This window comes from Anser cygnoides, chromosome 17 (genome assembly GCF_040182565.1).
Source record: "Anser cygnoides isolate HZ-2024a breed goose chromosome 17, Taihu_goose_T2T_genome, whole genome shotgun sequence".
Classification (NCBI taxonomy): domain Eukaryota; kingdom Metazoa; phylum Chordata; class Aves; order Anseriformes; family Anatidae; genus Anser; species Anser cygnoides.
The window spans coordinates 252,916-273,336 of record NC_089889.1 but is presented as its reverse complement, the minus strand read 5'-3'; the positions used below and the strand labels follow the sequence as shown (position 1 = coordinate 273,336).

Genomic DNA, 20,421 nt, shown 5'->3' with positions numbered 1-20,421 from the left:
TTGAGGCTTCTGTATTTCAGAACTTGTACCTTGGCTTGCTGTGTAGGGGGAAAAAAGAAAATGTATTTGAAGTATTATGGCAGAACTGAACTGGCAGCTATATGCTGCGAGCTGGGAAGGAAGCCAATTAGAAATATTTGATTGCTTTAATGATAGACAGTCCTTTCTTTTTCTGCAACCTCCTGCTTGGATTTCTGCCCAAGCAGGGGGAACTCAGGGACCTGAGACCTAGTGCCTCATGTCAGTCTTCGGTATTTTACTGTGGGGAGATTTTGCTGTGCCTGCAGTCCACAGATGTGGATCATTTTGGAGGGTGGATCGTACCTTCACTGGCTTTTATTTTGGGGCTAGGATGCTGTCTACTTGTTGTATAGAGCCCCATTCCTATGTTTTTCACTAGTTAGTTTCCAGATTTATTTGTCCTGCCATTTCTGCATTCCTAACTCTCAACCTAATCTGGAAAGACACCACTTCTAGGTGGATATAAGAGAGCCTATTCCTAGAAAATATCCAAAGAGTACTGATGATTGTGTTTCTTTAACAGCTAAGGCAAGGGTCTTATCTATAATATTTTTTCCCTGTACTTCCTTGATTTTTATCTGCAATGGGATCCTTCTGTGAAGCAAAGCCCTATGGGGAAAAATGTACCCATGTAACAGAAGACTTTCATAGTATGTGTGGACAGGGAACAAGATCACTGTTAAATTGTCTAATCTGGGTACTCCCTATTTTCTTGATCTTTAAATCTGAAATCTTACTAATATCTCAGGGTATGGTGTTTATGTAATTTTAAAAGATTAAATAGAAGGGGGGGGGAGGAATGTAGTGTTCATGGATGCTTACTGAGGGCATTTAAGTTTGATGCAATGAAAATTACAGAGTTGCGTAACATTTGAACCCTTAGACTGCAGCAGTAAATTCAAATCCACTTTGCTGACCAGCAAAGGACACAGCATTCTCAACTTCTCAGTTTCACAGCTAGGAATCAGGGATGTCAAGTTCTTTTCAGTTTTTGTAGGACTGAAGCTGTCTTTCACACACGCTGAGCTCTTGTCCAGGCCTCCTAGAACTCCTAGATTTCCAGCTCACATCTCCACACCTAAAATTACCCTTCCCAATACTATTTTAGCTTGCTGCTTCAATATAAAAATAATCTTTCCCCTCCTGGGCTGTTTTTAGCATGGGTCTCTTCCCTAATCCAATTTGCCACACAGCTCCACAAAAGCTACATTGGCATAGTTAAGGAGGCATCACTGAAGTGGAACAGGTGATAAAGGAAGAGCTGTTTAAAATAAGTACTTCCACCAAAACAGGCAAACTTCTGCGAAGTATGGCAAGGTGTGCTCAGTACAAAACTCATCAGTCGGCACATCCGGTCTGAAACTGTCCTCGGGCTCTGAATGTGCCTGCAACAGTGGGGAACAAATATCATAATGCTGGGCAGTTCCTCCAAGCTATGTAAAGGTGTCCTACTGGGCAACGTATTCTGCAAGAGGCACTGTTTGTTACCTTCTATTTGACAACAAGCGCACACCCCATTAACTTCTGACACTGAAATTCCAACTCTTTCTACTGCCCGTCTTCTGATTAGATACCCATTGAGTTTAGGATAGTAGAGATGCATTGACCTGCAACAACTTAAGCTGTTTACCTTAAATAATAAAGCATTCATTGAAATAATTTGATTTACAGTGGCACAGGTATTTTTTTACAAGAAAAATACGTTGTGAAAAAAGACATCCCAATTCTGACAAGCAGGGTATAAAAACTTGCCAAAGACTAGAAATTAAAGACAATTCACATAAAAAGAGGGGTCTATGGAATTTAACAATGTCATAAATGGGTCAGATGAATGTCAGGAAAAAATTCCGTTGTTCTTAATGGTGACTTGATCTCAAAACATTGATGGAGGGTGGATTTAGAAAAGCAAGCTGCTTTCAAACACTCTAAGTAGAAATAAAACTATTAACTAAAAACGAGTTGCTTCACTGCCTTTCACATGCAAATGGATAGGTATTCCATGTGGTAGGAGTTTACTCCTTTAACGCTTTGTTGCTGCATGTCCTCAGTGCTGTCTGCTCTATAGTAGTTTATGGTTCCTTCAGCACTGTGATTGATTAAGTCCCATTCTGATACAGGAAGCAGCTGTTTGGGGAGATTTGCGAAGTAGGCAGTTGTCCTTCAGCAGCTCATGGCTTCCTGTTCCTTTCTTGTTCTTCCTATCCTGAAAGAAGCAAAATGTGGCTGGGCTGGTAGGAAGGACCCCATGATCAGATCTACCCCTTGGCACAGGTCAGGTAGGATAAACAGGGAAGCCTAATGCATTTATTACAGCACTGGGGAGCAGAGCTATCTCTAAAATATTTTCCTTGAGATACAAAATCCTACTCAAGACTTTTGGAAAGGACTTCTTGAAACAGGTGAATAGGGTGTAAGAAAAGTGAGTCATCCATGGAGAAGCAAGAGGAAATGGTATGTTTTGATTCTTCATTTTAGAGACCTATTCTCGTTAGAGGGAAGAAGAACAGAAGAGCATAGGGCCTACAGAACCTCTTCTGGAATCCTGAAGGAATGAGAAGGCATCAGGTTAAAAAGTCCAGATGTCATTTGCTTAAACCACTGAAGTTATTGAAGAAAGAAAAGTAGCTGAATATCAAAAGACTTTCCTCGTGATAAATGCAGGAGGGCCCAGATAACAGCAACCCTCATCATAGTAACAGTCACTCCTGCACACATCTCACCTTTTGCTACATGTTTTGAGATAACGTAGCTGACTGGGAGAAAATCTCCCAGAGGTCTCATCGCTTAACCTGTTCCCATGTTGATTATGATGCAGGGCAGCCTATGATATCCAAATATCAGCCATTTGTTTCACAGATGAAGGAAATTCAAGTAGAGGTAGTTTGCAGTAAGGGATTAATGCACACTAGATCTACTCAGTGCACTAGATGCTATGCCTTTCTGAAATCATACTGAACCATAAGTTCATAATATAAAAATTATGCGCGTTGACCACATTTGAGCTTGCGTAGTGCACTCTCTATTGTAACCTGGCTAGAGCACCACAATGATGCTCCTTCCAGCTACCATTCTACGCATGTAGTAGTTTTGGCAGCCTTGGATCCATTGTACTTGTCTTTCTGGTTGTGGGGGTATTTTGTGGCCTGTGGTAGAAGCTCAGAACGTACGTTTCTTTGATCCCTTCTTGACCCATCCTCAATGGGGAAATGTTCCGTGACTTGTTAAGCTAATGCTGCTCACTGTGTCACACTAAGAATCCGACTGTCTTGTCTCATACTCTTGCAGAGTACCAAGTTCAAGGAGCTGGGTCATTCCTGCTCTACACGCGCATAAGGAACATGCCAGATGCTAGCAGCATGCTGGAAATGGCAAACGTTAGATTACTGCCACACACATGCTGCAGAGGAGCAGCGTCTCTCCTTCACAGAAAGAATGGCGCATTTGGTCATAAAGATATAAAGAGGGCTCTTGGCCGCTCAGGGTGCGTCCATTCACGGGACGTGTACCACCAGCAGCCGCGAAGCCATCGCGCCCAGGAGCTCCGTGCCGCCTGCACTCGGGCACTCCGCAGGCGCAGGCTAGCAGGAGCCCGGCGGCCGGCGGCTGCGGCCGGCCCGCTCCAGCCGCCGCGGCCCGCAGACCGCCCGCGCCGCTTCGCGACGGCCTCGGGGGCCGGGCAGCCCAACAGCCCCGGCACCGCGGGTCGGGCCCCGGCGGGCGCCACGGGCCGCTTCTCGCGGCCCAGGCGCTCCCGACCCCGCAGGCCTGACCCGCGCGGGCAGCCCGGCCCTGCCAGGGCCTTCCCGAGTGCCGCGCGGCGCGGTGCTGCCCGGCCGCCCTCGCGGCTCCGGCGGTGCTCGGGCCGGGCCGGGCCGGGCCGGGCCGCCCCACGGCCGCCCGCACGCTGCGCCCAGCGCCTCCCGGCTCGGCTCGGCGAGCCGCGGGCCGTGTGTGCGCCGAGGGAGGGACGGAGCGGGTCAGAGACGCGCGGAGGGCGGAGATAACCCCGCGGTGGCCGTCACGTGGAGCAGATGAAAGGGAAGCGGCTTGGCAGGGCGGAGAGGAGCCGGGGCGAGGGACGGGGAGCGCGGGGCTGGCGGCGGCGAGGAGCGGGGCGCAGCGCAGCGCGGCAGGAGGGCCGCTGCCATGGGGCGCTGACCCGCCCGGAACCCCGGCCCCGGAGCTGGAGCCGCTCGCGAGCGATGCGCGGCGGCGGGGCGCCGCTCCCCCCCGCCGCGCGATGAGGGGCTGCGGGGCCGGCGCGGGGCTGGCCGTTCCGCCGCCGCCGCCGCTGCTGCTGCTCGGGCTGCTGCTGGCCGCGGCGCCGGGCGCGGCGCTGGGCAAGGAGACGGCGTTCGTGGAGGTGGTGCTCTTCGAGTCCAGCCCCAGCGGCGACTACACCACCTACACCACGGGGCTGCAGGGCCGCTTCTCCCGCGCGGGGGCCACGCTGAGCGCCGAGGGCGAGATCGTGCAGGTGAGCGCCAGCCGGGGGGCGCCGCCTGCCCCAAGATGGCTCCGCGGGCCCGGCCGCCCGGCACCTGGCGGCACAAAGCCCGCGCCGGGCCGGGCCGGGCCGCGGCCCCACGTGCGCCGCGCGGCCTGGGGGCGCGGGGCGCCGCGGCCGCGGTGACAGATTCGCGCTGGCGCACAAAGGCCCCGCCGCGCTCCGCGCCGGCGGCGGGTCCGATGAGCCGGGGCCTCGCCGGGCCGGGCCGGCGCGGAGCCCCGCGGGGCTGCCGGCGGCGGCGGCGCCGGAGCCCGGTTTGACAGCCCGCGGCTCCCGGCGACGGCTGCCCCGCGGCGGACCGAGCCGCGCGGTCCGCGGCGCGAGGCCGCGCCGGGCCCCGTCTGCGGCCGGGGAGCGGCGGGGCGGCCGCGCCGGGCCACTCCGCGGCGCCGTGCGCCCGGCCCGGCCGTCGGGGCAGCGGCGGGGGCGCGGGCCCGGGCCCCTCCGCCGAGCGCGGCGCGGGGACGGCCCCTCGCCGCGCGCCGGGCTGCGGGGCGCGCGCTCGGTCGGCTGCCGCCCGGCCCGGCCGCCGGGGCGCCGTCGGGGCAGCGCCTCCCGAGCGAGCAGCCCGGTGCGAAGGCGCCGTGGAGAAGGCTCGCTGCGGCAGGCGCTTGCTTCTCATCTTTGTTTCCTTCTGGACGTCGGTTCCGCGTGCAGCGCTGGGTTCGCGTGCCCGGTACGCCTGCTCTGGGATCTCTGTGAAGTGATTCCTTCCTATGAAAGCTTCTCTTGACTTCTTCCCCGGATAAATAATGTTTGTGTTAATCGGAAGGCAACTGTGCTTTGCTCTGTGTGAAACTCTTGAAGTGCTTATCGAATTTCTTTGTAGTCACTTGTAATTGTTGACTTTATTTTTTTTTGCCTTTGGCTAAGTAAAGAAAAATGACTTAAATGCTGTTTTAATAAGTTTGACTGTTAAGCAATTGCTAGTAGCAGTCCATATTAACAGCTGCGGAGTTCTGTATATGTATGCATACATACATGTGTCCGTGTGTGTGTATATATAATTAAAAAAAAATCTAGTGGCAAGTAAGCTCTAAAAACTAGTAAAACGCTAAAACCGCAAATACGCGAGTCTCAAAACTTCTGTTCTTCTTTTGAAGTAAAGAATACTGATTTTTAGTGCATGTAATTTCAAAATAGTTTCAACCAGGAGGCTTTGTTGTAAAAATTCACTTCAGGCAAAAGAGTTGTGAGGACAAGCTGCTGATAAGCATTTTTATTTATCCTTCCAGAGAAAATAGGGATGGAACAATTAATGCATGCTTCTGACATTTTAAAAAAGGTAATGCTACTAGGGGCTGAAGCTGATACTGACATTTTCTATCCTTTTGGTACATTATAAAACAATATGTGTTAGACTCAACTCTGTAACTTTGGGGAAAGCAAGAAACACTAAAGTTTCACTATGCGTCAGGTGTTGGTGTTAAGAGTAGAACAGAGGCTGTTTGCTGAGGTCATACTTTTCTTGAGATTGTAGGTGAAAGTGGACAAAAAAAAATACACTCTTTGTTCAAGACTCAGGTTTGAATAACTTTAAGGAGATGTGTTAAATGGAGTTTTGGAGGCTTGTTATGTGTAACATCAACCATCTGCTTCCTCTAATACCTGAATAGACAGCCTCCAAAATAGGAAAGACTAAAAAGATTTACTAAATTATGTGACAAATCTTTTACAGTCATTTACCACTCAATAAACTGTTTTGCGTGTTCATCTGTATGTTTGCTAGATAACATACTTACATCATGTACAGCCTGTTTTTTTTTTTTCTTTTTTTTTTTTTTCTGAGCCATGGGGTATGCTAGTTGTGTTTTGGAGAAGAGAAAACGTCAAACATTGCTCCAGAGCAGCTAGACTAAATACTATCAGTTGCATTTTCACCACTGATGTTTTAGATTATACATCGCGTCCTTGTCAGTGTCAAGCTTCCTTCATCTCCTGAAAGTGAATTTTTCAGAGCCAAAACTCACAAACATTTTCACAATGTTGTCTTGCCTCTGCTTTTCAGCTGGGCTGTATATTTATGAAACTGTATGAATCTGCTGGTTTGGATCATCATTTAAAGCTCACTGTGACATTTAGAAAGGGATCGTGCAGCTCATGGTATTAAGAACCTGTTCAGCAGTGGTACATCAGTCAGTTAAACGAGCGTCTCTTGGCCCCAACCATTTTGTCAATGTGCATGGATCTTTCAAAATGTGTTTTTCATTAAAATGAAATATTAGAAATTCTTGAAAATCAGGCACGCATTAAAGAATGAATCAAAGGAATTGTGGTTTTTGGACTACAGAAAGACTTACTTTTGTTTATGTTAATAGCATCAATTACTCATTGGTGTTGAAAGTCTCTGAACAACAACAACAAAAAACCTTAAAAAACAATGCACTTTCAGCTTTTGATAGGTCACACATTCACTCTTAAACTGGTTATTGGTCAGATTCCTATCCAGCAGTGGTGTGCTATTATATTTTTTCTCATGTTATTATGACCAAGTCTTATTAGGGTCAAGTGTCTACCAGAATAACTCTTCAGAGAGATGAAATGTTCATATGCCTTCTTTAATGTGGCCACAGTTTGTATTCGGCAAACTCATCCCTAGGTTGCTGTGTCAGCTGGTCCTTCAACTGCTCAAAAGTCTAACTGTCTCAGTGGTATCTGGCATACTGGAATATTTTGTGTTTCTTGGGGCAATATCCTGACATTAGGATGGTTGAGACTGGAAATTGAAAACTTCTGATTAGAGAGTGATTGGGAAAACAAGACTTTGTTGAAACCTCTAAAATGAAGTTATGACCAATGAAGTCCTTACAGTTGAGATTTCTTGCAGCACTCTGACCAAAAGCTCAGATGCAGTTCTGTGTCAAACTGGATACTACATGGCCACAGACTTATAGTGCTAGGATAGCAGGCATCACTGATTTGACTAGCAGCACCTCTTTTGCTTGGAGAGGGATTATATATCTCAGTCCTGCTTGTACTGGGCAAGGTTCTCTTCCAGTTGCTTTTTCTGTCTTATAGCTAAGGTGTGGAACATCAAATGCCTTGTTTCTTGCAAAACTGTTGTTATGATGATACTGGTCAGGTGAGGTGCTGGGAAAAGAGAATTGAACTGAGTCTTTGTTTTGGATTGTATAAAAAATTCTGGGTTATTAAAAAATGATACACATTCATTGTTGTTAGTTCTCTAAGTCTTTCTTTAGGTATGCTGCTGAACACAGTCATATAGATAGTTTACCAATATATACATTTTTTAAAGAGAAGCAGTATGGAGGAAAGATTTAGGAATATTATTCATGGTTTTTCATGTGTGATAAAAGTTTGGGTTTTGGTTGATTTGATTCTGCTTGGAAGCCTCAGTAGGGGAATAATGAACTTCAAGTAGCCATTGAACAGAAGTGACATATGGATTACATAATCTCCAGTTGCTTATATTTTTGTGCTCAAAAGTTAACAGTCTCAGGAGAACAAGCATAGCTCTGAGCTTTAAGCTCCAGAAAGAGAACAGAAGTAGGGCATTTTTGAACTTCTTGCAGTCGTTCCTTATAGCAGTGCCACTGCCCATCTTCCAGTTGCAGAAGATGGGGAAGCTTAGAACTAGACTGCAACACCATGTGCCTGTGTGTTCCTTTCTTCAGTGTGCCTCCCACCCCTTAGTTACTTGAATAACTTTTGATCTTTCATCTGTTTTCTCAAAATGCAAAAATTGCAAAATTGCCAGGTAGGCTTTTCACTCCAAAGTATTAGCAGAGTTTTTAACGGTGTCGAAAACAGTGACTTGAGACAACTGTGTGGATATGTAGAAGTCTGGCAATAATCACAGGAGACTGAATCAAGGAAATGGTTGTATCCTTTGAGAATAGAAAACACCACCAAAAAAATCATATTTTTTTGTTTTATTTTGTGAGCAGGCAGGTTGAGTTTCTTTCTTCTTGCTTGAGTTGACTGCCTGAAGGCCATTCAAACTGAGGAAGTGGAATTAGTTGTGGCTTTGAGTCACCACCTTGTTGGATGTTTTCTTTGCTAGTTATGCTCTTAGAATATGAAGACAACAGTGACTGGTTTTATGTTAGTTCCCATACCTTAAATGTAAAGCGCTGGCTCCCAGTAACGGTCCCAAGGACATCAAGGATAATAGATTTATCTGATAAAACTGATTTCCTGGTACCTGTTTGGAAGGCTCAGGTTTGCATTGCCATCATGTCTTTGGAGTGGAGTATGTTGGAGTTGAGCAGTCATTGAAATGTGGTGCTGTCTTTCTGACCTAAATAACTGACGCTCTGTGGATACTTAGAATAGGATGAGGGGAAAGGCTGTTGAGCATTTACTGTGTTTCTCAGTTTTGGTACACAGAGGGAAGACCTAGAATGTTTCTGTTTTGTCTTATATGGAAAGCGGGACTAGGTTATGGATTTTGTTCTCTCTGATCTTAGTCTTTGATGTTGTGAACAAATCCTCTCACTGGGCAAATGCTGCAAGGCAAATGAGATGTCCATGACAATGTCTGAAAAGCCATTGAATGTGAACACTATCCTGCTTGAGCTTGTCATTTGAACTTGTTTCAGACAGAACTGTGAGTCCCATCGTTCTGAAGGCCTGACCCAAGTTAACGAGTTAACTTTAAACAGGTAATTAGGCTGAATCATGGATGGAAGAGACTTAATTGCTGCCGTCTTTATAAATAAGTAAATAAATGTCTGAGCTTCCATAGTACTTGTTTCCTGTTTTATTTTTTATTATTTTAAATAAAGGCAATTTAATTCCACCTCCTTTTTGTTTATAGCAGCATCGGGTGTGTGTCTGTTGCTATGTGCTCAGAGCAGCGAATGATTTCTATGTTTGTTGCTTTGCTGTTTTGTGGATCAGAAACCTTGTCTAATCTAAGCTTCAGTTTTCCTTTTGTTTTCTGGTTATCATTGTACCTTAGTACAGTGTACTAACTACTTAATCTTGGCGCTTAAGTCTTAACTTGAGTTATCCAGCTGGTGGAAACAAAACTCTTCTATACTACAGCCTTGCTACATGCTTGGAATAGCAAAATATTTTGCCACTTCTAATCGTATATTTTCTAAAATCTCAGTTCTTTAAAACATACAAATAGTTTTGAAGCCTGAACTGGAGGTTTCAAATTGTTCTCTGAGTTGGCAGGGCTTGTAATCTCTCTCTGTTTTGGAAGAGTGTTGATAGGTGAATAAAAGATTAAAAATGCAGGTTTAGTGCTCTGGACCTCACGCTACTTCTGCTGCAGTTTCTGCTGTGTTCTGTGCCTCATCTGAGCTTGGTTGGTGCTTATTCTTCAGTAGTTGGACAGAAGAATGAAGATTGCCTACGCCCAGAGTTGTGTGGCTGCTCTCAGGGCTGGGGTCCCATACTCTATCGCTACCTGTTAAGTTCTGTGCTGCGAAAGGAAGGCATTTTTTGTGTGAATGGAATGAGTAACTACAGGTGCTACTAAGTGTTCTGCAGGAGAAGGCTAAGATGATAAAGGAAGCATAATTCACATTTAAAATAGGCAATTGTTGAAGTAAAGATATGCACAGTTTGGGCACCTGGGCAGCCTTCAGCTTGTGTAACGCAACAGCAGTTTGCTTGCAGTAAAGGTATTGTAGTGGGCTTGATTTCAGATTAGATTAGCCTGGCTGTTTCACTGTTCCCATCCTTCCCTCTGTTCCCTCCGCCCACTCCTCTTTTTCAGTTTCCATCATGCTTTAGTCCGTCACATACTGTGGTGCACCGTAGTACTTGGGGAGAGCTGAAGACAGCCCGTCAAAGTGTTCTGTGTAGGTTTCTCGTTCTCTTACACTGTTGTATCTTGATACTGTGCACTGTCCTCATGCTGTGAGCTCCAACCGAGTTATGTCATTGCTGCTTTAATTTACAAGAGGTTGGCTTTCTCCTTCGCTTCTGAACACAGTATTATAAAGAAGGATCATTGTATTTATGAACTCCTCAGTATTGCGATATCCAAGATGTCTTTTGGAATGGGGATAAAAGTGCACGATAACTCCTGTGCTAGCTTTCTGCTGTTGCGTGATGTCTCCATACAGCTACAGTGCTCTGCTTTGAGAGTCCTGTACTTGCAATGTCCTATTAGGGTATACTGCAACACTAAGAAAACGTAAGAGGCAAGGCTCAAAGACCATGCTGAAAAGGGACGTTTGGCTGTTTAAACCTTCTGTGAGCACATCATGCTCTCGTCATCCTTTGGACAGTTTCATACCTGCTTTCATAACTTCCGCAGAAAGAATCACCTTATGAAAATAGTATAAGGCCAAAATTATCATGGAGTTTTAAGGGCTGACGAATTGTATTTACCTAGTTAAAAACTTTGAACTTAAAATCTTTACACATATGATTCATTAGACCTTGGAGCATAAGGGTACCAGCGAAAACTGTTTCTCAATGAGTCTAAGAGAATAATAAATAAATGTTTCTAAGCATTGCTACAGGGGGAACGGTTGTCCAAAATATAAGGTACCAAATTCAGTGGTGAATTGCTGTTTCTGGAGGAAGTGTCTGTTGTAGTGGCTCAGAGTTACAGCAATACTTGAATCCTTCTACCAGAGCCTTGTCAGCATTCGAGGCTGAGACAGTCACTTGAGGGCAAGGTAGGAGACACCGTATAAGAAAATGAGGTAAAAGGTATCAAAGTACGGAGAAAGAGGTACAATGGAAAGAGCAAAAATTGCTTATGTGACCTATCTAGAGGAATAAGAATGAAGTAAGTTAAGAAAGTAAATAGAAGCGGAAAGCTTACAACGCTGGATCCTGAACTCAGGCCAACTAGTACAATTTCTGTTAATTTCCAGATAAAGGTGGGGAATATAATGGATGAAAATGTCGTTTGTGGTAGTTCAGGTAACTTTTTCAGCATAGCTCATAAGTTTAGCTAAACCTCCGCACAGCCTTTTAAGGTCTGCATTGCTGTGAAATTTGTGCTAGTTGGCAGAATGCTGCCTGCTTCCTCTTCCATGTACTCCTGTTGCTCATTTGGGAGGTGGAACTAAGAAGAAATCCGAAAGAGGAGAGACACTCAAAATTGTTAAACATGGAGCCTTTTGGAGAACTTTTTTCATTTATATGTATTTATGTTAAGACTGTATGTATGTGAATATAATGGTTTAGATGTAATTACAGCCTGCTTCGTAGTATTACCAACACTTGTGGCCAGCCATGCCCCACGGATAGAATTGGCACATGCTCTCTCTGAGCACACCACTGGTGGATGTGATTATGGGACAGGGTAACTTTGTTTTAATTGCTTTGTCTAGTGAAGGGCTTCTGAAATTTTTCTAGATGAAGCATGTAGAGGTCATGATTTGGTGTGGCATAACTTGGTAAGAAAGAAATGCAGGCAGCTTTTCTCTAAGCAGATCTTATAGGAAAGTTTTGAGTAGTTGTATAAAACCATTGATTAGCATACATAGTAATTTTCTTCCAGTTTATACCATCTTGTGGTGGAGCGTGTATTTAAAAATGCTCCCTTTTTTATTACAGTTCTCTAGTCCATGTTTTGGAATTTCAAAGTGAGGCCCTTCTGGACCAAAATAACTTTCACAAACATAGTTTTTCGAAGTGTGAATGCTTCCAAGAGGCCAGCATCTTATAGGTTAAGGAAAGGTAACATCTGGAGGCAGTAATCTCCTGTATATGTGAGATTTCTTTAGCCAATTATGTAAGTGGCGTGTGTATTTGCATTAATACTTAATATATTAAAAGTGCTCCATTTAGGATGTGTTAAATATTAACTTGTACATATTATCTCTTCTTTTGGGCATCTTCAGTATACACGTGGTCAGATCAGAGGTTGTTGTGCCTACATATGAAAACAGAATGAATACAAGTTGAATGCTTGGCCTGATTTCTCATGTTTCCTGACTTGAATGGAGAGCCCTTCACATTAAAGAAGATAGGCAAAGGAAAAAGAGATTATTTTTAAACAAAGACATGTTTTGAAATTGTTGTAACAGTGACACAAGATTTACGTTAAAAAAATAAATCATTTTTCTGCATTTTTGTTGACTGTTTGACACTTGAACCAGAAATGACCGGGGAAGTGTGATCTTTTGGATACCACGTAGACTATCAAAATTTGTTCTTTACTGCACTTACACCATCGGTGAAGTTATCTTTATGGTAGGCTTGAGTAGAAGTGCTTAGAAAATAAGGTTCTGGTGTCTTAGAGTGTCCTCCTCACGGTGATGAACTGCAGTCATTCATTTTTTTTATTTCGTTTTCATGGTGCTTTAAAAGACTTTTGTTGTTGCATTTGGCTTTAAGATGAAAAGCCAGTTTACAAAGGTTGATTAGGTGCCTGTTATGTTCCAGACACAAGTACACCCATAAATATGCAGCTTAATATATGCAGACACTCTAGCTTCCCAGACGTATGTTACTCTGTACATTGATGCAAGGATTTTTGTTGTTTTCTAAAGCTGCTGGCCAGCTTAAACTGTTTTTTTTTCGTTTTCTTGAGCTTAAGCTGTTTTATCATTTTGTATCATCTTTAGTAGTCAAGCAAGCAGAAGAATCAGTGAGGAGGTGACTCTCCTGCCAAGGAAGTAAGGGGCATATTTTAGAGTCTGCAGTCATGATTTGAGTACAACTGTTTAATTATCTTACAGGCATGCATGTTGCAAGTATGTGCCTCCTGCTGTGAATTTATTGCATGTGCTTGGTAAGCAACTTTTGCAACACTACAATCAGAAGCATTTAGAAGTTGCTTTTGATTCAGGAAAGACCCTAGTTTGCGCAGTTTCTGCCAACATCTGTTTTCCTAATTTAAGTCTTCTGATGCTTGCCTGCTTTAAAAAAACAAAAAGTGCATTAATTTTGGGTGGGAAAAATCCTTCTCCTTTATTTCTCTCTCCTCCCCTCCCCCCAACACAGAAGAGACTCCAGCCAAACTTTTCAATGAATTCACCTTTGGAACTGAACAGTCCACTTTGGTGACAGATTAAGAGAAGTGTGGATTTGGAAAACTGACTTGGAATTATAGATATTATTCTGTTTCTTTTTATATACCGATGGGTCAATTCTCCTGAAAGTCTGTAGTTCATGGAGAAGAATCTATTTTAAAGGCTGTGATTTATTTACTTATTTTCTGCAGAGACTGTCCTTGAAGATTTATTTCTTCGGGCCTGGCTATATGGTGGCAGTTGCAATTAAGCCCTGACAGGTTCTACCTAAATAGTAGTAGTAGTAGTAGTGGTAATAATAACAATATAATGTTGATGATGAAATCTGTAGCTCCTAGAAGAAATGTCAATATTATATATATAGTTATATGTAGTGTGCTAGTTGTGCACACTCATGCTCTCTGTTCCTTCTCCACCAAAGTTTTATCTGTTCTTGCTGATTTTGGAGATAAGGATAGTGGTTGGGATACTCAATGTAGCAGTTGCTGCCTTTTTTCAAGCAGACTGGCATTTCTCCTAAGGCAGCATCTAAAGCCCATTGATGGTATGTACTCTGTAAACGGCAAGCATATTGGTTCCCATTCCAGTGTTGTACTTTACAGTTGTCCAGCATACTTTCCCATACCTGTTTTGTATTTATTTAGAAGACCTTTAGAGCACATACTGTCTAGCATGCTCTGATGGTAAAGGGTAAATGAACACCTTATGGTCTGGATGCCAAGCTGGCAGACATCCTGAATGGTGTGTAGCAAAGCTGAGAGCTGAGAAATGAACCTGTGAAACAGAGCCAGAGAATGCTGTTGAGTTTAGTACTTAATAGGAGCCAAGGACTGTAGACCTCTTTTTACTCAGAGGCAAGGTATTCCCTGGGTGGTAGCTGGCTGTGTTTTGTCTCTTTAAATGATAGTATCTTCTGCATCCCAAGACTGTGTCTGAGGGAAAGACATTGTAGAGTAGTTGATGTGAAAAAATTCTCAGTCTTTTGCTTATTTGAGACAACTGTATTGCCAGAGCTCCTCCTTCCCCACCACATTTATAACTTTCAGTGATCTCTTTGTAGGTTTTGATACATGGAATTCACAGAGCGTTTTCTATAGGGAGTTGCAGCAGCTCATTGGGATAAATTTCTCAACCACGTGTATTTTGTGTATATTCAGTTGACTCTGGGAGCTGAGTCTCTCCAAGTAACAGAAGTCAAAGAAAGAGATCAGGTCTCCTTTTGTTTACCCCTTTTGCCATCTTCAGACAACCGTGGGAAGATCCAGGAGATCTGAAGTCTTTCAGACAGCTTTAGTATTAAGTGTAGAACGCTGATGTGGAAGAGTCAGCTGATACGTTTGCTCATGTGTGTGTATGTGTGATGTATGCAGTACAATTAAAGTAAAGTTACACAAAGATGAAACCAGGAAAATCTTATATATATATTAAGACCGCGCAAGTATTTGTTTTCGGGGCTTGGATAGGAGTGTGTCTGAAGCCTAGAGACACGCTCCAACTGTGCAGGTAATATGGGAAGAAACTACCGTCCTTGTCAGCAAGAGGTCTGAAGTGTTCTGAAAGAGTTAAGTTAATTAGCTCACTCATAAGGTATTTAATATCCTTATTAAACTCAACTGCTGGTTCACTTTTTTTTTTTCTTCTTATGGTGAACAAAATTTCTTGAAGAGCTGAGCTGAGCCTCTGCTTCTCAGATCAGAGGCTCACATGTTGAAGCTGGCAGTGCTAGAGGCTAGTTCCTATCTGTGTGACAGCATTTTTAATTTAACAGGACCGGCTTTGATGTGCTCAAATATTTATAGGAAGCTTCAGATCACTGCAGTATGTATTCTTTTTAACTGGAGCAGAAGTTCCTCCTCACATAACAAACTTTCATTCCCTCCGTTTACTCTCAGGTCTCTTTTGGATTTGCACTCATCTGAGTAGTTTTATGTTACAAAAATACTGTTTATGTGGGGGAGGAGACATTCGATTTCCCTTCTACTCTTTGCAGTTTTGGGGTAGTCCAGTTACTGCCTTTTAGCTCCTTGTTTGAAACAAAGTACAGATACTTGCATTGTGGAAGAGACAGATTTAGAAAAATAGAACTTAAGCAAAATGCAGTTATCATGCAGCCTTCTCCCCTTTCTCTGGGAACATTCGTGTATCCACAGGGGATCAGACCTGAGATCTGTTGGAGTCGGTCATCATGAGCCCTCTCAGGAATGCACAGAGGTGTCTCTTAGATACCCCAAGGAAGGAGCTTTCAGATTAGTTTGTGGTTTAAAGAGGAACTGAAACTTTGGGGTTAGGCTCTCAGTGGGAACTGATCAGAAATTATGGAAAAATAGTTTTAATTGGAATTTGCCAGTTTTCTAAAAATGAACAATTCCAGTCATATTTGACTTACATGAAACTCTGATCAAACTCAGGCAGGAATCTTAAAAAAGATACCCATTGAATCAGCTATCAGCTAATTTTTTGACTTTGCGGCTTTTTCTTTTTTGCCTCAGTAGCTTCCTGAACATACTGTCTCTAATTCTGAGGCCTTCCAGCACCCATGCAGACCAGGAGGTGTCTCTGTCACAGCTAGCACTGTGGGTCCTCTCAAAAATGGAAACATGGTGGGTTTGTTTTGCCACTTCTAGTAGTTTTGGTGTCATAGAAAGGCCTGATTGTGGTTTGAATCTTTGCCTTGTTTATGGCAGAGGAGGAAGTGTATATGTCATATGAAAGTGTTTCCCCAGACTAGCTTTTGCAGTAAACTTTTTCTTCCTTTTTCTGCGATGTTTCTGTTCTACTTTATCCTCCCAACTTTCTGTTGTGGATCTCGCGTAGACTGCCTTATCCCAGAGAAAACCTTGTCATGGTCAACTGGGACATGGAATCATAGAATAAAATCACAGAACCGTAGAATATCCTGAGTTAGAAGGGAAAGCAAAGCTTTGTTTTGTTTTGTTGTTCCTAGAACTTTTCCATGTTGAGGCAGATTTCTGTATTTTGCTATGCTGTGCCTTGGTTTTGTTGTGAACTTCACTGTGTTTTGTGTCATATGATGATCTCCTAATTAGAATTTTCTTCTCATATGCTTAATTGGGAACTCAGTTATTTAAGCAGCAGATTTTTCATGTAGATATTATGTCTTTACACCTTTTTGATGGTAACTTGTTCTAAAGCATTGCCTACAGTGAAAAAAAAGTTTGTAAATTTAGACGTTCCTGCTATAGAAGCTCTTTGTTGGTACAGCCTATTCTAGTTCAGCGAATGAAATCAATTATGTCACTGCCTACATAGGTAAATAGTGACAAGAATCAAGCACAGGAGAAGAGTGCTTGATTATCCACACTGCCTGCGTGTCTATTTGATGCAAATAGTTTGCTCAGAGAGTAATGTGTCTTGTTAGGGAAATTCTGCAGGAAAAAAGACCTGTAACTTACTAACGTAGAGTTTCTAAAATATACTAATAAACTGAACTTTACTAACGTACAAAACTGGGCAAAGATCTTGGTATTGCTTCTTCTAGAAGAAACAAAACAAAACAAATTGCCTATGGCATCTAAATACTACTTTTTCATGGTTAATTTTAAGGGAAGAGCTATTTAGAAAGTGAAGCAGCTGTGTAGTGTCTTCAGGAAGTCAGCGTCATTTGTGTGCATTCTACTAATGCTGGTACGAAGTCCTCGTCTAAATTATGTGGCTGCTGCAATACAATTTTCAGTGCTTGCATCTAGAGATGGATGGATGTGGTTGTCACTTCATTTTTCTGTCTTGTGAGACAGGAAAATTTCTGAAGTATTAAAATATTCAATGCTTTTCTCTCTGAGAAGGATTTATCCAGAGATCACAGTTTAGTTTTAGTTTGGTTTTGGTAGAGCTTTGGTAAAGCTGTAAAAAAGCTGGACCTCCCTCCTACCTCTGGCATATGGTACTATTGTAGTCAAAAAGAATTATAGAATACAAAAGAAACAAAATGCAAGCTGTGTATGGCACGTGTGAGATTTTTAACCAGCTCTGCAACGTTTTCCTGAGAAAATAGAAAAATACCCTGAGTATTTGGGTAGTTTTTTTGAGGCTTTACAGTTCATATAGAATTTACATATTACTTGAGTCTAGATTCGGTAACTTCTTAAAAGACATTTTTGGATGCTTACACAACTTAGAAAGGATACTTTTATCCAACAAAAGCACTTACTAAGATTGAAGAAACAGCTCTAAACTTGTGTCACTTAGGAATGAGCAGTAATACCAAGATTGTGACTCGAACAGGAACTGCATTGCCACCTGAAGTTTTAACTTTCAAGTATCTTTGTCAACAAAAGATGCATTGTAATTAAAAAACTAGTATGCCTCTTCAAGGCTGTGAGTAGAGCTTCTTTTGAAATAAGTTTCTCAGGGATTTTTGAAGTATGTCCCTTCCAATTCCAAATAACCCAGTACCAAAATTTCAGTTAAAAGAACAGTAGAAAGGAGAAAGGGATATTTTCTTCCTTGTCACTTCTCAACATGGAAATACCAATCTGTATGTAATACTAGGATGAAACTGCAGGTCAAATTAAAAAAAAAAAAAAAAATCTTTCTGATTTTTAGCTTTGTAGAACAAGATTTTTAATTTCTGTGATTTCTTTACTGCTGCTGGTTTAAGATCAGTTTTCAGGGCTGGTGGCTGCCATTGACATGTCTGTGCACTTACCTGCTTTTTTTTCACAAGGTTTTTTTTTGTACAACCTGTTGCAGAATGATTACCTAAACAAAAGAGGTTGAGCTGCTATACTGTAAGTTGCCATCCATGAACTGAAAGGTTAGCACGTTATATGCTCACTCTTCCCTTTCCCCATTTGAAAAGTAAAATGTCAGCCTGAAGCCACCACATTTTCTTTTCTAGTGATTATCTTCTTACTTGAGCTTACATCTCTGGAAAGAGCTTTGGCACTGTAAAACCTGGTTTTGTGGTAGTAACTCAGATTACATTGATACCTCTTTTTCAAATGAATGAACTCCTCTTGATAGAGCTTGCTTCCTCTACATGTGGTCCTGTGTCACAACCAGCATCATTGTCAATGTTCTGTAACTGAGACAGATGTCTCCTCGTCCTTGTTCCAGGGTCTGCTGGTCCCTCCTTTCTGCTGAGCTATCTTGCCTGACATCATCAAGACCAGAGGAAAAATTGCTACAAGGGCCCAAATGCTCCTAGGGCTTCTGACACATGAATATCCCATGATACAAAGGAGAGGGGAAGAAATGGGCTTCTCTGTGTAAAAAGTCTGCTTTTCCTTACTCTTTTCCTGCCCTTTTCAAAAGTGATTTGGAATAGTATCAAGTGTTCAGGGGCTGGATGGACTTAAATAAATTCTTACACTAACACAGTGTTCTGTAGAGGAGTGCTGTGCTTGTGAGCACAGTGTCTCAAGGTGCACCTTTCATGGTAAAGAAGTTATGCTGGGGAAGAATTGTTACTGTGCTCATAGCAGAGACCTTGGTCCTATCAGCATCCATATTTAACTATTGGCACAAATGAGAAGTTTGTGTTCTAATTGTTTAATTGTTCATCCAGTTTCCAAATCTGCTTCTCTAGTGACTATATTTTTTTAGGGATGTTTCAGGATCTGAAGTCATTGATGAACACACATGCAAGCAGTAGCTGGAGCCCCTGTGGCTGAGCCAATGAGTCCACAGCTTTACAATAGTTTTTTTCTCAGGTTATTCAAATGGTTGTAACCTGTAAGGGAACTAAATAGTAAGTGCTGCACTTGACGAATGTTGCTCTACCTTATGTTTAGAGAAGGAATGGACTTTGGAAAATTCTTCTACTTTAGAAGGAGTTACCTCCGTCTCATGAAGGTTATTGAGCATCTCCTATGATGATCTCCTATGATCCACAGCTTTTCTGGGCAGCCTATTCCAGTGTCCTAAGTTATAGTCGGTCTCTTTGAATTGGAATTGGTGAAGCTAGGGAAGTATTTGCTCCCTATGTAAGCAATATGACATACTGTTGCTGATAAAGATATTGCTAGGTAATAACCTCCTATATAAAGATCTTTGCTGGGTTAGGTTCATAGAATCATAGAATGGTTTGGGTTGGAAGGAACCTTAAAGATCACCTAATTCCGCCTAATTCCCCCTGCCATGGGCAGGGACACCTCCCACTGGATCAGGTTGCCCAAAGCCCCATCCAACCCGGCCTTGAACACTTCCAGGGATGGGGCATCCGCAACCTGTCCCAGTGCCTCACCACCCTCTGAGTAAATAATTTCTTCCTTGTATGTAATCTGAATCTACCCTTTGTTAGTTTAAAGCCATTACCCCTTGTCCTATCACTTTGCTCCCTGACACAAAGTCCCTCCCCAGCTTTTCTGTAGGCCCCCTTTAGGTACTGGCAGGCCGCTGTAAGGTCTCCCCAGAGCCTTTTCTTCTCCAGGCTGAACAACCCCAACTCTCTCAGCCTGTCCTCATAGGAGAGGTGCTCCAGCCCCTTGCTCATCTTTGTGGCCTCCTTTGGACTCGTTCTAATAGGTCCAAGTCCTTGTGCTGGGGGCTCCAGAGCTGAACACAGTTGCACTGCCTGGGAAACTGAAGAATATGTTTTAGCAGCTGTACTATCCAAGTGCTGCTGAGTCTTGAAATCTAGTTACTATAAACATATTCCTGATAAATATGCTGCATTCTTCAAAACAAAATATATAAATTGATGCTGTATATACTGGAGATTAATGCTGATCACACTCTTAAGAAGACAGAATTCAGACGTAGATTAGAACTAGCTGGTCAGTTAGGAAGGGTTGAGAGAAGTAGTAGAAGTCCTCGATAGCCGTCAAGGGAAGGTTGTGGGGAAGGGAACTTCACTTTTTAATAGCATTCTTGCCAGAAAGAAAATAACAAGACACTCATATAATGTAGAGAAGACGAACAATCGTTAGAAGAGAGAAGTCCTAAAGCAGTCAGTGGGTGTATAACAAGCTGTAAAAACTGAACAGCTGGAGAATACCCTGTAGCACTTTTTCT

General features: G+C 43.1%; 1 protein-coding gene across 6 annotated transcripts in view; it reads left to right on the top strand.

Moving 5' to 3' along the window:
- ZNRF3 (zinc and ring finger 3) overlaps nucleotides 1-20,421 on the top strand; it is a 112,093-nt gene that overhangs the window by 14,021 nt on the left and 77,651 nt on the right. The window contains exon 1 of one of the 6 annotated variants that reach the window (XM_066978787.1): nucleotides 4,043-4,498. The exons of 2 other annotated variants lie outside the window; for them this stretch is intronic. In XM_066978787.1, coding sequence (XP_066834888.1) covers nucleotides 4,262-4,498 — 237 coding nt within the window. In that variant the 5' untranslated portion in view covers nucleotides 4,043-4,261. Of the gene's footprint in view, nucleotides 1-4,042; nucleotides 4,499-4,564; nucleotides 5,208-20,421 lie in introns of those variants that run through there. 3 more of the 6 variants (XM_066978785.1, XM_066978789.1, XM_013193646.3) reach the window with 3 other exon arrangements.